General features: G+C 45.6%; 1 protein-coding gene across 1 annotated transcript; it reads left to right on the top strand.

Annotated features, from left to right (window-relative positions):
* The first annotated feature begins 9,679 nt into the window (after positions 1–9,679).
* LOC127238705 (E3 ubiquitin-protein ligase RNF216-like) lies at positions 9,680–12,325 on the top strand. The gene is made up of 2 exons (XM_051207376.1): positions 9,680–9,889; positions 10,016–12,325. The coding sequence occupies exons 1-2, from the start codon at positions 9,680–9,682 to the stop codon at positions 12,323–12,325; spliced, it is 2,520 nt and encodes an 839-aa protein (XP_051063333.1).
* Positions 12,326–16,274: the final 3,949 nt, after the last annotated feature.

Raw genomic sequence — 16,274 nt, 5'->3', positions numbered from 1 at the left:
GTTTACTGATATGGTTGGGTGTTTCTCCAAAGACTCATGTGTTGAGAACTTGAACCCCCAAACAAGTGTTCATGTGTGATTTGATCATGATGTTCTAACCTTTTCAAATGTTTTAACCCACTGATAGGTTCCTAGTTTATACTGGAAGGTGGAAGCTGTAGAAGGTGATACCTAGTGAGAGGAAACATGTCACCTGAGACATACCTTCAAAGGGGGTAATATTTCCCCTCTCATGTCAGTAGATTCTCTTAGACTTCTTGTCATAGTAACAGAAAGGTGGCTCGAGCTCTTCAGAACATTAGTTGAGATAATGAGAACAGTATACAACATTTGGAGCCAGTTTTCAAATTGTAAAGCATGTTATCTTTTACATAGTTTTTGGACATTATTTGTTGGAATAATTGACTCTCAATTTTGAAAAAGAAAGGTTCAGTTGCATTTGGGTTGGTAAAAGAGCTTCAAAACATAAGAAAAAAACTGCTAGAACTTTAAAAAGTAGACAAATTCTCAATCATAGTTGCCAATTTCAAACCCACCATCTCAAAAACAAGTACATACTTGGGCTGGAGAGATGGCTCACTGGTTAAGAGTGCTTGGCTGTTCTTCCAGAGGTGCTGAGTACAATTCCCAGCAACCACATGGTGGCTCGCAACCACCAATAATGAGATCTGGTGCCCTCTTCTGTCATGCAGGGGTACATGCAGACAGAACACTGAATAATACTAAATCTAAAAAATAATAATGATACTAATAAAGTACATACTCTTCAACAAAAGGGTGTAACAGAAGAGGAAATGCATAATATACCCCAATAATCTGGTAATTTAGTACATATTAAAGATAACATTGTAGGTATGGAGAAATAGCTCAGTGGTTGGGAGCACTGGCTGCTCTTCTAGAGGACCAGGGTTCAATGCCCAGTACCCACATGGCAGCTCATAGCTGTACTAGGCTTTTTCTTTTGGGCCACCATCCAGCCCAAATCATGACATGGAAACTTCTTGTTAGTTATTCTCTCTCTGCCTGTCTCTGCCTCCTGAGTGCTAGGATTAAAGGTGAGTACCACCACTGCCGGTTTTTTTGTTTTGTTTTGTTTTGTTTCTTTTGATTGAGCTATATCTTTAACTCCTTAGTTCTGTTTACTTGTTTCTCTGGAAAACTAACAACTAGAAAACATAAATTAATTTGAATGACAGAGACAAAACACAGTTATGAAGACAAATATCAATCTGGGAAAAATATTTGCAAACCAAGCTGGGTATGGTGGTACATACCTTAATCCTGGGACTCCGGAGACAGAGGCAGACTGATCTTTACATGTCAAAAGACCAGCTGGTCTACACAGTGAGATCCATTCTCAAAAAAGCAAAGCAAAACATTTAAGGACACTTACTGCTCTTGCAGAAGACCTAGGCTTGGTTACCAGTACCAACATGGCAGCTACAACCATGTATAACTCCAGTTCCAGGGGATGTAATGCCTATTCTGTTCTGTCCCTGCCCTCACATAGTGGAGAGACATATGATGGGAGATGTCATTTTGTAACTATGTTTCTGGTTTTGGTTAATGAATAAAGTACTGTTGGCCAATAGGAAAGCAAGGTAGGCGGGACTAGGAGACAAGGAGGATTCGAGGAGGAGGTAGGGAGGTTCTGAAAGGATGAAAATACAGCCTAACTCCCCAATGACCACTAAAAGCTAGAAATTTAGAAAAAGTCCATCAGCATGTATTTAAAAATCACCCTAGCTGCATGCAAAGCTCAGGGAAAAAAGAAAAACACATGAAATAGATTGGTAACGATGACTGGTTTCTGGGAATTATTATTATCATAACTGCCTAGTTTCTGAAGACTGTTGCTATCCACAACAACAGTCTGGGAATTGTTATGGGTCATACTGTCTACAAAGAAAATTAATAACTAAAAAGAGATGGGACTCATGGCAAGAAGGGAAAACTAGAAAGAACAAGTGCCTCTGCCAATAGATAATGAAAGATTTTATTTTGCAGAGCAAGGATGTAGGAAAGGGGCAGTAGAATAAGTCTTGCAAGCAGAATATAGAAAATCATAAAGAATGGATGTAGACATGGGAGGAGAAAACAGGAATTATTAGAACAAGAAAGGTTACTATGGCAAGGGGGCTAGTGGTTATATGCTAGACCAATCTTGCTAAATAGGGCTAGTTACTAAATCATCAAATGTTTGTGGAATAACTGAAGGCTCTAAATGTACAGCCAAGAGAAAGCCAGAGTATGAAAAAAAGTTTCTCACAGGTCTTGGCCCACAACAATGAAATAGGTCCCCAACCCTGGAACAAATGGTCCCAGATGAACAGCCCTGTGTGGGTCACTTCTGGCCAATGGACACTCTGGGGACTTTCCAAGTCATTCTATGGTTTATCCCTTGAATAAGAACAGGTCATACCTGGGTGATCTCTCAAACATGAGATCATACTTTGTAATCAATCACCTTGTGCCCCATACATGAATGCTGGTTGCAGTCTTTCTCTATAAAAAGAGAGCCTGAACACTTTGAGGAGTGTGCAGCTTTCCCCGAGATTGCTGTCACCGAGTGCACTCGGTCAATAAACACCTCTTGCTTGTTGCATCTCCTGGTTTTGGAGTTTGTGTCGCGGGGATCTCCCATCGGCCCATCAGGACCCCAAAATTAGGATCTAACATTATAGATACTCCCTGACTGGAGAGGACATTCTCCATGCCCCCCATTATCTTAAGGACAAGGCCACTGAGCCCGTCGGTCCTACAGAAAGAAAACCCCCTAACCTTGCAGGTGCGCTAAACAATCCCCCCTTGTAAAAACTGTGTACTCTATAAAATCTCTGTAACCTAGGAAACTTTATTAACCATTCCAAGTGTTAAACTGTCCCATGACCTTGCTTTTAGGCCTAATGAAAATAACAGGCTAGCTTTGAAACTGGTCTTGTTAGCTTTGATGTAAATCCTATAAAAGCTGTCTCAATTCTGCCCTCGGGGTCCTCAGTCCTCTACCCCTGCGTGGCGTATGACTGTGGACCCCAGCGCACTTGGAATAAAAACTCCTCATTCTATTTGCATTGAGACCATTTCTCATGAGTGATTTGGGGTGTCGCCTTTCCTGAGTGGGAGCGTGAAGCTCCATGATCTGCAGGTCTTTTAATTCAACATGTAGGACTTGAGAGAACAGAGGTCCGAATCCTCTCTCCAGTAAGATAGACCACGTGGAAATACTTAGATTAATAGAAATGAGTTAATATTTAAGACAGAGCTAGCCAATAAGAAATGCTAGTAACAGGCCAATAGCTTTATATCTAACACAGTGTCTCTGTGTGTTATTTGTGGCTGGTGCAGCTCTGGGAACAGGCTGGCAGGAAAATATGCTCGTAGCAAAATGGAGCCACAACATGGACCCGAGAACTTCCACTTAAAACTTAACAAAAGCTTAAAAAGGAGTTTTAGAAACAAAAGAACAGAGACAAGCAAGGCCTCTTAGTGGCAGCATTTTTCTCAGATGGGCTCTGTTTTGCTAGAGACAAAAAGAGACTTGCACGGCTCCTTTAAGGGAGGTTTCCTGACTCAGCATAACCTGCAAAAGGATGCACAGCTTTTAAGAAGCACTGCTAACAATTCAATGGTGTGTATGAGCAGCTGGAAAATGTGTGGGTGTTGATGGCACACACCTTTAATTCCAGCACTCAGGAGGCAGAGGCAGGAGGATCTCTGTGATTTTAAAGTAAACCTGGTGTAAGAATGAATTCCAGGGCAGCCAAAGTTACACAGAGAAACCCTGTCTCAAAAAATGAAAAAATAGAAATAGAAGAAATGAAGTAATAAAAAAGCCATATGAAAATGGAAAATAAGCAGAGAATGTGGATATTACATGTTATTGTGTTATCTTTGGATGGCTCAATTGCTAAGGAAGGAACAACAATTGCTATAATACATTTGATTATCAATGCTGTTAAACTAATCCAATTTATACATTTTAAAATGCTTTGACTGAGACCCATGGTCAGGAGGTCTGAGTATGTCTATTGCTGGTTTCCCAGCTGTCAGTCTAGGGATCACCCTTGTTCAGGTCAGCTGTCTCTGTGGGTTTCTGTAGCCTGGTCTTGACCCCTTTTCTTATCACTTCTCCCTCTCTGCAACTGGATTCCAGGAGATCAGCTCACTATTTAGCTGTGGGTGTCTGCTTCTGTTTCCATCAGGTACTAGATGAGGGCTCTATGATGGCATATAAGTTAGTTATCAATCTCATTATCGGGGAAGGGCATTTAAGATAGTCTCTCCACTGTTGCTCAGATTGTTAGTTGGGGTCATCCTTGTAGGTCTTTGGACATTTGTCTAGAGTCAGTTTTCTCTTCAAACCTATATTGGCTCCCTCTATTATGGTATCTCCTTTTTTGCTCTCGTGTATTCATCCCCCGACTAAATCTTCCTTGTCCCACATGTTTTCCTCTCCTCCCCTTCTCTTTCTCCTAACTCCCTCTCTACTCACTGCCCCCCCACTCCCACTATGCTCAGGAGATCTTGCTCCTTTCCCTTTATGTCAGCCCACAGAATGGGAAAAGATCTTCACCCATCCAAAGAACTCAAGAAGCTAGTCACCAAAATGCCATATAATCAATTAAAAAGTGGGGTACAGAACTAAATAGAGAATTCTCAATAGAGGAATTTAAAATGTCTGAAAGATACTTAAAGTATTCAACGTCCATAGCTATCAGGGAAATGAAAATAAAAAAATTTTTTTTTGAAAAATCATCTTACAGAATGTCGAAAATCAATCTATGCTGGAGAGGATGTGGGGAAAGGGAATCACTTCTCCATTGCTGGTGGGAGTGCAAACTTGTACGACCACTTTGGAAATCAGTGTGGCACTTTCTCAGGAAAATGGGAATCAGTCTACCTCAAGATCCAGCAATTCCGCTGGGCTTTGGTGGCACATGCCTCTGATCCCAGCACACTATGTAGACCAGGTTGGCCTTGAACTGACTGAGATCTCCCTGCTTCGGCCTCCCTGACTGTTGGATTGCAGGCGTGTGCTATTGCTGATTGCCTCAGGGTTTTCTTTTCCCAACCAAATTGCATCAAATTTGCAGGGTGGGAAATAATTTTATAGTGTTTTGTTCTGTGGCACAGGCTATACCCCAGCTTCTGGCAATGTTTCCTGCTTCTGAGTGCTGAGATTCAAGACTGTGCTAAAAGCCTGTGTTACTGAAAACTTTATAACAAACTTTTCAATAGTTATCACTTTTCATTAAATAAAGTGGTCTTTGAGCAAAATTTGAAGTGTATCTTACTACTTTGCATTGCAAGACATCAACACTTTAAAAATACAGGGAGCAGGCTGGATGGGGTTGGCACACACCTTTAATCCCAGACCTGGGAAGGCACAGGAAGGTGGATCTATATGAGTCCAGGGCCCAACTAATCTATAGAGTGAGTGCCAGGACAGGCTCCAAGCTAAACAGAGAAACCCTGCCATGAAAACAAACAAACAAACAACAACAAGAATTCTGAGTGTTGAAGTCTGAATCTCAAAGATTGCATTCTATAGGGCAGGAGAGAAGGCTCAGTGAGTCAGCAAAAGTCTTGCTTTGCCACTGAAAGGCAGGACAGTTTGTAGCTCCCATAGACTGGCTCACAACGATTTATTTGGAACCCCAGTCCCTGGGTATCTGAGTCCATGATCTGCTCTCCTGGGGCCTTAAGCATGCCCATGTTGTACACACATGTGTACTGGTTAAAAAAAATTATGCACAGAAAAAAGAACAGTTGTCTTGTTGACATTGAAGCTTGTAATTTGGTTCCTAGCACCTCTTCAGAAATGCCACAAATGTCTGTATGTTTAAGGTCAGTGAATCTGAAAGCCTTTTCTGTGCTCTGAACCTCCACACACATGAGGCAGACACACAAAAATACAAAAAGAAAGGGAAATGAACCAGTAATTTAAAAAAAAATGACTCTAGGAGGGTGTGGCAGCACATTCCTTTAATGCCAGGATTTGTCCCTGAGCAGCCTACTCTGCAGGTCAGCCTGGTCTTTAGTTCCAAGGTTAGACTGAAAAGATTTAAACCATACCACTAATCCCAGTATTTGATAAACAGAGACAAGAGGAGCTGTGAGTTTGAGGACAACTTGGTTTAGAAAGGGAGTTCTGGTATAGCCAGGGCTAAGTAAAGACTTTCTGTCTCAAATCTTTCCCTCTTTCTCCCTTTCTCCATCTGTCTTTCTTTCTTTGGGTTCGTGATCAAGCTATGGAGTTCATGTTGGACTGGTACTCAGACAAAGTCTCTGTCTCTGCCTCCTGAGTGCTGGGGTTAAAGGAATGCTGTGCTTGGAATGTTTTGGCAATTTATTCCTGGTTGACCTCATTGTCACTCTGTAGCCAGCCGGCCCTCAAACTTGCAAATCTGCTGCCTCAACAGTTATGCCTATATCCGCAGGATTGTCTCTTATGCAGCCTCTGATAGCATTGAGAGTGTTTGGCTATTTCTGTTACTTGGAAACCTAAAGACTTTGGGGAGTTTTATCTGTTGTTTTATGGGTGTTTTTGTTTGTTTGTTTTTCATTTTGAGGCATGGTCTAATGTAGCATGAGCAGGCTTTGGAGCTTCTTTGTAATCAAGCCTGGCCTATTAGTCCTGATCTGCTTTCTGCCACAGACCAGGCAAACGGTCTTGTTGCACTAAGTAGACCCTTTTCATGGGCCTTTTTTTTTTTTTTTTCCCTGTATAATGGCCCTAGCTCTTTCAGGGCTTATTTTGCCCAGTAGGCTAGCCCAAACTCACAGAGATCCATCCACCTGCCTCTCCCTCCAAGGTGCTAGGATTTAGGATTTAAGGCATGGGCCACCAAGCATGATTTAAATAACTTCTTAAATGTTTCAGAGTTACGTTAATTCACAGGAAATCTCCTAAAATTGGATCATGGGGAACAGTTCTTTCTTAGTGCCTGGAGGCCATATTTGTTTGAAGAGGATGTGAAAAGGATTCCTTTGTGTTTGAGGTCCCTACAAAAGCAGCACTGAGTGTATCTGCTCAGAGATGAAAGCCTCCTCACATGTACCAAGCCCCATAGGGTGACGCTATAGAGTGGGCGGGGCCATTGAGTGGGAGGGTCTGCTGGAGTGAGGGAACAGTGAGGAGGAGCTGGGAGGGGCCTGGAAGGAAAGGGTATTTAAGGCCAGGTCCTTGGAGTGGATTTCAAACCTCAGCAGTGATCTGGTGAAGACAGGAGAGCCCGCTTACAGCCTGGGTAAGTCGGCCTGTAAGGCTTCTGGGTAGATGGTGGTGGGGGCAGCTGTACCAGTTTGTTCTCCCAACAGCAATGAATGAGTGATCCTTTCCCCACACCATCACCAGCCTGAGCTCTTGCTGTTTCTATTTTTGTTTTCCCAGCGTTTCTGAGTAAGTTAAAAATCTCAAAGTAATTGTAATTTGCTTTGTGAGATGGCTGTAGATGATGAAGGAGTTTTTGTTAGTCGTGGGTGTCCTGGAGCTCACACAAGAGAGCAAGGACAAATTTCTCTTGGTATATACATTTTTTTTTTTTTTTGGTTTGGTTTTTCCACAAAGGGTTGCTCAATGGCTTTGTTAGCTCTTGTGGAGCTAGGTCTTTCAGACCAGGCTGGCCTCAAACTCACAGAGATCTGCCTGCCTCTGCATCCTAAGTACTGGGACTAATGGCATGTGCCACCACTGCCTGGCTTCTTGGTATGCATTTTCAAACAAACCTGCCATGAGTAAATGTTATATAAACCATGATTAATTCTTCAAAAATCTGGTGAGCCACTTAGGAAACTGAAGCAAGTTAATCTCCGTGAGTTGTGGGGTAAGCTTTGTCAGCGTACACAGATCTGTAGAATGAGAATAATTAAATAAGCTGAGCAGTAGCACTACCCAAACTTTAAGACAGGCATTGGGGAAGTGAAGCAGGGCATCTTCCTGAGATTGAGGCCAGCCTGCTCTACAGAATGAGTGCCAGGATAGCCTTGAAATCTGTACAGAAAACTCCTGTGTTGAAAAACCTAAAACTAATAATATTAGTAATTAAATCAAAGACATTGGGCCTGGACAGGTGGACTAGAAACTTGAGTGACACCAAAGTGTGTGTCAGGACAAAGGATTTGAAGGTTTTCTGGTGGGGAGAAGACAAAGGATGGGAGGAGATTTGAGTTCCCAGTTTGGTAGAAGTATTCAAGCCCAGGCTCTTAGAGTAAAAGTCAAATAGACATTTGGTCCAGAAAAAGTGCACCAACCTAGTTGGGGCCCTAAATGAAGTGTGTATGGGGAGTGTGAGGAGAGGGTCTCTTGGTGGAAGAAAGAGGCCATAGGGGAGGAAGATGCTTGGGCAGAACTCTGGGCCTGCTATGTCTGTTTAGAGCATGAGGTCTACTCTAGGCCTTCTACATAGGGGTTGGGTCAGGTGTAACCTCAGGACTTTTTTACGACTGTATCCTTTCAATATGAGTAGGAAGGCCAGACAATTGCATGGTTTAGGGTAGAGTGGCACAAAAGAGCTTGTGAGTCCCCACGGTGTGTGCCCACCTAATGTGCAATTGCTCATTCTGTCCTTCAAAGCGGGAGGCCAGAGCCCACCATTGTACAGGAAGCCAGGAGAAACGATGGGTGTCTTGACTTTTGAATCTAGGGACTGCTGGTCTTCTCTTGTCTATTTTCCTTTAATACCAAGCCCTCCATTGCAGGAGGGATTCCCGGTGGTATTCCCCATTACTTTGGGGACCAGAGGGAGGCTCTCTATAGCCCAGATAGATAGGGCAGAGTGTTGGTAACATGGAAGAAAAGAAGTCACCCAGGGTTGTCTAAGGCACAGAAGGTTCATCCCCATCAAGAAGAGGGAACCATGGTGCATATGTGTACCACACTTTCCATCCCAACACACAGGAAAAGTCACTGAGGGGTAAGCATGCCTGGTTTCTATAGTGAGATCCATACTGGGCTATATAGAGGGACCCTGTCTCTGTTTAAAATAAGAAAGAAAGAGAATGAATGAATGAATATGGTTTGAAGGGACTGGGAAGAAAAGAGGAGAACCTCTGTCTAGCAAGCTCTGTAGAGGTGCATTTCTTGAGAATGTTATTGACCACTGAAAGACAAATATGTTTGGTTCTGGAAGTTTATGTGGTCAGAAGACCCAAGAAGATCCTTCAGGCCTGTGTTAGTTTTCAGCCTTTACCCAAATTATCACTAGGCATACCTTCTCAATAAACACATTCAGTACTGGGCCAGATTTCCATGAGGGTGGTGGACTGTAGACTGAATGAGGCTACAGGGTATGGTCTGCTAATTTTTGACACTAAAAAGTACAGGGCCAGTGTGGGTCCTAGGAGGATATCAATTTAAGGTCCTGTCCTTGGAGTACAGCTTCATTAGCAGTAGGAACCTGGGTTAGTGATAAGGTAGGTGGACACAGGATTCCGTCCCTATTGAACTGAGGAATGAGAGAGCAGGGGGACCTTGTGGGTTTTCTTGATTAAGATTGTTTAGTCTGACTCAGGAGGAGGCATTCATTCTCCAGCCAAGCTGATGATGGGAGGAGTGTGAGGCTTGGTGAAGAGCTAGTGTGCACATCTGTCCTTTGAGCCTGAACTTGAGATCCTGTGCAGCAGATGATGGCCGTGACTGGGTACTAACAATCACCTACTTCTATACAGGTATTCAAAAATGGCAGAAGGAAACAACAAAGAGGAGGTCATCCCCACCCACAGCGTTCACTGCCACCAGGGACAGGGACGGATGAGTGTCAGCGATGAGCCCATCACCATATCTGATTCCTCTGATGAGGAAGGGATTCCAGTGCTGGTTACCCCAGCTACTGAGCAGCATGAAGAAGACCAACCTCAGACATCCCGATCCAATCGCATCAAACCAAGTGTTCAGAAGCAAGATCTGAACCGATTGGGAGAAGACAGGCCTAGAAAGTCTAGAACAGACAATGCAGAAGACACCAAAAGCTATTTTCCCGTTTCTAACAACTCGCTGTTTGGTTCTGGGGCACAGGAGGAACCTCAGGATGAGTATGGTGATTCTCTGGACCTTGAGAGTGACGAAAAAGAATTCAAACCTGGACCAAGCAGTCAGCAGACAACAAACAACACTGTCAACCACAACGTGGAGCAGAAAAGCATTAGACAGGAGACTGAGCCTTTGGAAGCTCAGACCCCACCCTCTGAAGACTCAGGGACAGGTCTCTCATCAAACCCTGGAAGTCCAGCTACTTCAGTAGCTGACCGGGTGATGGAGGAAGGGCCCTGGCTTGAGCATCCATCCTTCCTGGCTCAGCATCCACAGCCTCAGGAGAGAACAAAACAGGCTGTGCCCCAGGAGCAGCATTCTGAAGCAGAAATGGGCCCTGTCATCTTGAGCCATGATTTTCCAGAGCCTGTTTTTCCAAGCCCAGAGACCCAGCAGGAGGGGATTCCAGACCCTGCTTCCCCTCAGCTGGCCCTTCCTCTGGAAGAAGTTGAGGAACGTGGGCCATCTTCCTCCCTGCCAGGATCTAAGAAGGCCAATTTGGAAACCATGTGGGGACAAGGAGCTGTGGCAATAGATCAAGAACTGGTTACACTGTTAGTGAAAGAAACAGAGGCAAGATTTCCAGATGTGGCAGATGGATATGTCAAAGAGCTTATTCATTTGAAGAACTACTATGATTTGAATGTACTTTGTAATTTTCTTCTGGAAAACCCAGATTATCCTAAGAGAGAAGACCGGACCATTCTCCACCCCAGCAGCAGCCTGCTTGCCAGCCAGGATGATGAGGAGTTGTCTAACATAGACTTTTTTGATTATTCCAAACTGACTCCACTTGACAAGCGATGCTTCCTCCAAGCTGCTGAGCTCTTGATGGCTGAATTCAAGATGCTCAACAGCAAAGACATCAAGTGGGCCCTATACGAGTTCAAAGGACACTATGCGATCACCCGGAAGGCCTTTTCTGATGCTTTTAAAAAATGGCAGGAGCTGTCACCTGAAGCCAGTGGAAAACGGAAGAAGAGAAAAGAAATGATCCAGGATTCCTTCATAGATTTCAAATTTGAACAAGGTGAAATAAAAATAGAAAAGAGGATGTTCTTTTTACGAAACAAGCGACGATGGTGTAGATCCTATGAGCTGAGCGACCTCCTTCCAGCTGTGCGGCTTGAGCAGGAATTCTATGAGCAGAAAATCAAAGAGATGGCAGAGCATGAAGACTATTTGCTAGCCCTGAAGATGAATGGAGAACAATATGAACAGGACGGACAGCTGATTGAGTGTGGGTGCTGCTATGGGGAGTTTCCATTTGAGGAGCTGACACACTGTTCCGATGCTCACCTGTTCTGCAAGGAATGCCTCATCAGATATGCCCAAGAGGCAGTGTTCGGGTCTGGAAAGTCAGATCTGAGCTGCATGGAAGGCAGCTGCACAAGTTCCTTCCCCACCAGCGAACTGGAGAGGGTGATTCCCCAGGCCGTTCTGTACAAATACTATGAACGCAGAGCTGAAGAAGAAGTCGCTGCAGCCTGTGGTGAGGAGCTTGTCCGCTGCCCCTCGTGCAGCTACCCTGCTCTGCTGGACGCTGATGTGGAGAGGTTCAGCTGCCCTAATCCTCGCTGCAGCAAGGAGACCTGTAGGAAGTGTAAGGGACTCTGGAAAGAGCACACTGGCCTCACGTGTGAAGAGCTGGCTGAAAAGGATGAGGTCAAGTACCGGACATCTATAGAGGAAAAAATGACTGCTGCTCGCGTTCGAAAATGCCCCCAGTGTGGGACCGGCCTCATCAAATCCGAAGGCTGCAACCGTATGTCTTGCCGCTGCGGTGCCCAGATGTGCTACCTCTGTCGGCTTCCTATCGATGGCTATGAACACTTCTGCCAGCATCCTCGCTTTCCTGGATGCCCTTGCCAGCAGTGTTTCAGGTGCTCCCTGTGGACCGACCCCACTGAAGATGATGAAAAGCTGATTGAGGAAATCCAAAAGAAGGCTGAAGAGGACCAGAAAAGGAAGCATGGAGGGAACACACGCAAACGCATCGGGCCCCCACTAGAGAAGCCAGCTAAGAAAGTGCGGCATATGGGAGCCCTGCCACGGCCTGTACCATGGCACCTGCACCGACAGATGCCAGCTTTCCGCATTGTGCATGCACCTTTCCTGCAACCACCTGTGTGGCCTGCGTTTCACAACTTCCCCATCAACTTCCGTCCTATGCCAGCACCATACTTTCCACCTCTGCCCAACCTGCATGTCAACTATGACTTTGGCCTCGAGCATGGGGCCCTGGAGCACAACCTGCACATGCGATTTGTCCCGCAGCCGTGGCATCGCTTCTGATGCCCAAAGCCCTCATCCAGCCACACTGAGGCTGCAGGAGGACCCAGGTCACCTTTTGTGTGTGGAGTCTTTGCTTCCCTCTTGAGGGTGGGCCCGTGTCCTCCTCCGCTTTCCTTTGCAAGCACCACTGATCCTTCAGATCTGACATGCTTGCGTGCTGACTGACTGTCACAGGCCAGTGTGAGGACAGCTCCTGGATTGTTCCATCTTAGCAGCCAGTACAAGGGCCCAGGCCAGGAAGTGCAGGCTCATTAGTCATTTGCCACATTCCTGTAGCAGATAAATGTGACCCCGGCATCCCCAGGCCAGGCCTCTCTGCCATTGTGGGCCAAGGCCTGCTCAGGTTTGAACAGTTTTATATGACTTTTCTTGTTGTTCTGTTTTTTTTGTGTGTTTTTTTTTTTTTTTTTTTGATTTTTGTCTTTTTGGAGGAAGGTGTTTCTCAAGTTCATCCCTCTCCTTGGAAAATCAGGTTGAAATTATTTCCCCAGGGATGCCAGCTCCTGAGAGCCAATTATCCTAGCACTTGACATCAGATAAAAGGGCATTTTTTTTTTTTTCAAAATTGTCACTTATTCCTGGTCTGCTCCTTTTCTGAGGGAGACCACACTTGTCACCAGCCTGGGATGAGCTGCATCTCTAAGGGCACAGGTAGCCTCATGGGGCTGCTGCAGCTGTCACAGCAGCCCTCCTGCCTGCTTACCTGTCCCCTCAGGAGTTAGCAATGCAAGCAGGCAGAGGCTGAGGCCCCAGCTCCATCCAGGATGACAACAGCTGCCTCCCTGAAAGTCAGAATGTCCCCTCAGTGCTCACACTGCCTGTGTCCTCTCCTGCCCACACCTGGTCTCTGTCCCTGTAGCCTGCTTGTGGAGAAGGCCCTGCCCCAGATGGTCTCTCAGAAGTCTGTTTCAACTATTGTGGAAAAGACTGTACCCATGTAACTTGAATTTCTTATAAATAAGTGTTTGTGAATGCTAAATAAAAGATTATTTAGTCTAACATGTCTGAAAAGTTCTGGTTGACCTCAAAGTCACTCAGTAGCCCAGACTGTCCTTGAAATTCAGTTTCCTTAGCACAGTATCCAAGCAGCCGGGATTGCAGGTCTGTGCCCCTGGTCTGGCTCTCATGTGCCCTCTGCTACTAGCAGGCTGTGGATATTCTCCTGTGAACACCTAGAGTTTCACGGAGCAATTTTATCTGTTATTACTGGGTTTTTTTTTTTTTTTTTGCCTTTGGAGATAGGGTCTCATGTAGTCCAGGCAATATTTTGAGCTACTATATGTAGTTAGTGTAGGCTGGCTTTCTTATTCTGATCCTTTTTTCTCTACCCCCAAGAACAATTAGGCCTATTGTCCCAACATGGACTGTAGAGACAATAAATTGTCCTAACTTCTAGATGGCCTTTAAATGTAAGGCTACAAACTTGGATAGCATGTCAAGATCCAATTTCTTCTAAAGTTTAGCAGTAAGAGAGATGGGCCAATATTTTCAGTTTCAGTTTTACACACAATCCTGTCACTCCATATTCATGGGCAAACAGTGATTTAACATTGTGGTCTCCAGGTTAACCACAACTTTAATGCTAGCACTCAGCAGAGTAAGGCATGGTAGGCTCTTTGCAATTAAGGACTGCCTGATCAACACAATGAATTCCAGATTAGCCTAGACAAATGGACAAATCCTGCATCCATGGCAAACCTAACAAAAGCAGTTATGATTGAATCAGTAGGGTCTCTCAGGGGTGTGACTGGAATCTGAGTGGCAACAAAGGGTGGGTGTGGGTAATAGAGTTGAGGATCAGTGGGGAGGAGGAGCCAGAGAGTCTGGAGATTTTGGGGTCTGAGAACATTTATTCACTGGTCCCTGGATTAGTGGGCAAACACAGAATTGAATCTGAGGAAGAAGAAACAACCTTCTGCTTCCTTGGGCAGTTGAGAACTCAAGGAAGTGTGTGTATGATAGGTTGTGTGTGCTGTCTTGAGGTGGGGAAGAGGGAGCTAAGGAGTAACAGGCTTGGTAACACTGGAGACTGATGATGTTTGGCGATTGAAGTTCACCCTATGCCCAGCTGATGATGGCACAAAGTCCTGTGAAAATGCAGGAGGTGTTTGCAGGGTTACTGTGTAGATGTGAGCACTGAGAAGCAGATGAGGGCAATGCGTGGGCCATGGGAAGGTCAGTGCTGATGAGACCCCAGGGTACTGTCTACCTGCCATGCTTTTGTGCAATGTTCTGCACCACGGAGAAGGATGTCTACCAAGCGGGCAGCAGATGACAGGGACCTAAGAATGGAGGAACCAGGGACTGTGGGACTTCTCAGGTCTATTTCTGTTTTTATTCCCAGCTTCTCCAGTCTACAAAGGTCTCACAATGGAACCAAATCCCCACGTGATTCCAGGACCTCATGGTCTCCAGGCCTTCCCTATTCTACCTGGTCTAAAATGACTGGAGGTTGTACTTCCAAGTAACCAATCCTCTAGCTCTCCAGTGAACCCAGTCACCCAAGCTTCTGCAATACCTCAGGTCCACCACGTCCATAGGTCTCCCGGTTTCTCGTCTCTCCAAAGTCACAGGTTTCTTAATGATGCAAGAAGGCAGTGGGAAGAATGGGCAGTGTTCACACGGGAACAACACCTGGTTTTGCAAGAACATTTTAAGGAGTGCAGGCACCTCATCCAGGAGCGTGCATGGCGCAGGCTCAAAGATTTAGCTTTAAGGACTACAGTATGAAATTACATCCTCTCCCATGGCTCCCTATGTCTCCCTAGCCTCCAGTTAGATAGCCAATCTCCCAGCATCTACCTGCACACTCACCGGGCACACACGGGCATTTCTTGTGCCCTTCCATTATTGCAGCCACTTGACTCAGGAACAGGTTGCATAAGGGTGATAAAGGTGTCTAAGGCTGTGTTCTCGTCCCCCTTACCCTCCTAGTACAGAATCATCTGTAATGTGGAAGGATAATTGCACTCCAAAGTGCCCACGTGGCCTCACCATCATAGCTCCCCTTAAAACCTCTGCCTTCTAATGGAAGTTTCCTTAATCTCGGGTTGTATTCCCACTCATCCTGCAGTCATCCTCCTTATGTCCTTGAACCTTGGAGTTGTGTGTTTAGGGTACTGAGTAGGATCAGGTTTTAGGCTTTTCATCCAGCATTTTCCAATTTGGGACCTACTGGAGCACCTGGAGTCTCCTGGTCGCCCCTTTCCTTTGTCTCTCCAGATCCGGTTCAAGGACAGACAAGCTAGGGACAGACAAGCTGCATAAAGACCTGAGAAGGACCGGGAACCCTGTCTGTGGTTCTCACGGTGGACCCCCCTCCCCCACTGGCTGTGTTTCTCCTGTGGGATGTGCAGGATGTCCCTGTGCCAGAGCCCTTCCAGAATCAGGATACCCCTCAGGTAACTGCTCCCGCCAGGAATCCTTCCCCATCACTGATAGGAATCTGAGGAAAACCGCTTCAGGAAGAGCTCAGCTCGGGAGAAGCGGCTGAAGCAGAGGACTTTACAGCTTCATGAAGAATGAGGACGCTTTCTGTGACAGGTCTGCTCTACCCAAATGCTGAGTCCCTCTTGCAGCATCAGCCAGCTCAGACACCAGTGGGTGTCAGTGCTCCTCCTGTACTCAGTGCTTGGAATATTGCCCTCGACTCAGAATCCATCCTCTTCGTGTGTGAGGGACCGCCACTTGTGAGCCCTCATCCACAACTCAGCCCCTTGAACAATTCAGTAGACAAGGCATCCATTTTATCTAACATTGATTGTGCCTGCCAGCAACCTCCTAACGAACAGGACGTCTAGGGAGCAGAGGCAGCAGAGGAAGGAGGCTGGAAACTGCAATGGAAGGGAGCCCAGGCTCCCCATGCTAAATCTGCCTGCCCCAAAAGAGCGCTCCTTCCCATGGCCTCTGCTTGTGACGGTTGTGTATTTCAGAGACCGTTCTCAAATCA

This window comes from Phodopus roborovskii, unplaced genomic scaffold (assembly GCF_943737965.1).
Source record: "Phodopus roborovskii unplaced genomic scaffold, PHOROB, whole genome shotgun sequence".
NCBI classification, from domain to species: Eukaryota; Metazoa; Chordata; class Mammalia; order Rodentia; family Cricetidae; genus Phodopus; species Phodopus roborovskii.
The sequence above is the reverse complement of the archived record's forward strand: the minus strand, read 5'-3'. Positions and strand labels throughout refer to the sequence as shown.

Coding starts and splice junctions, on each gene's coding strand:
- LOC127238705 (XM_051207376.1), top strand. CDS start 9,680: ATGGCAGAAGGAAACAACAAAGAGGAGGTCATCCCCACCCACAGCGTT. Junction 9,890..10,015: donor CCAATCGCATCAAACCAAGT/GTTCAGAAGCAA, acceptor TCTGGGGCACAG/GAGGAACCTCAGGATGAGTA.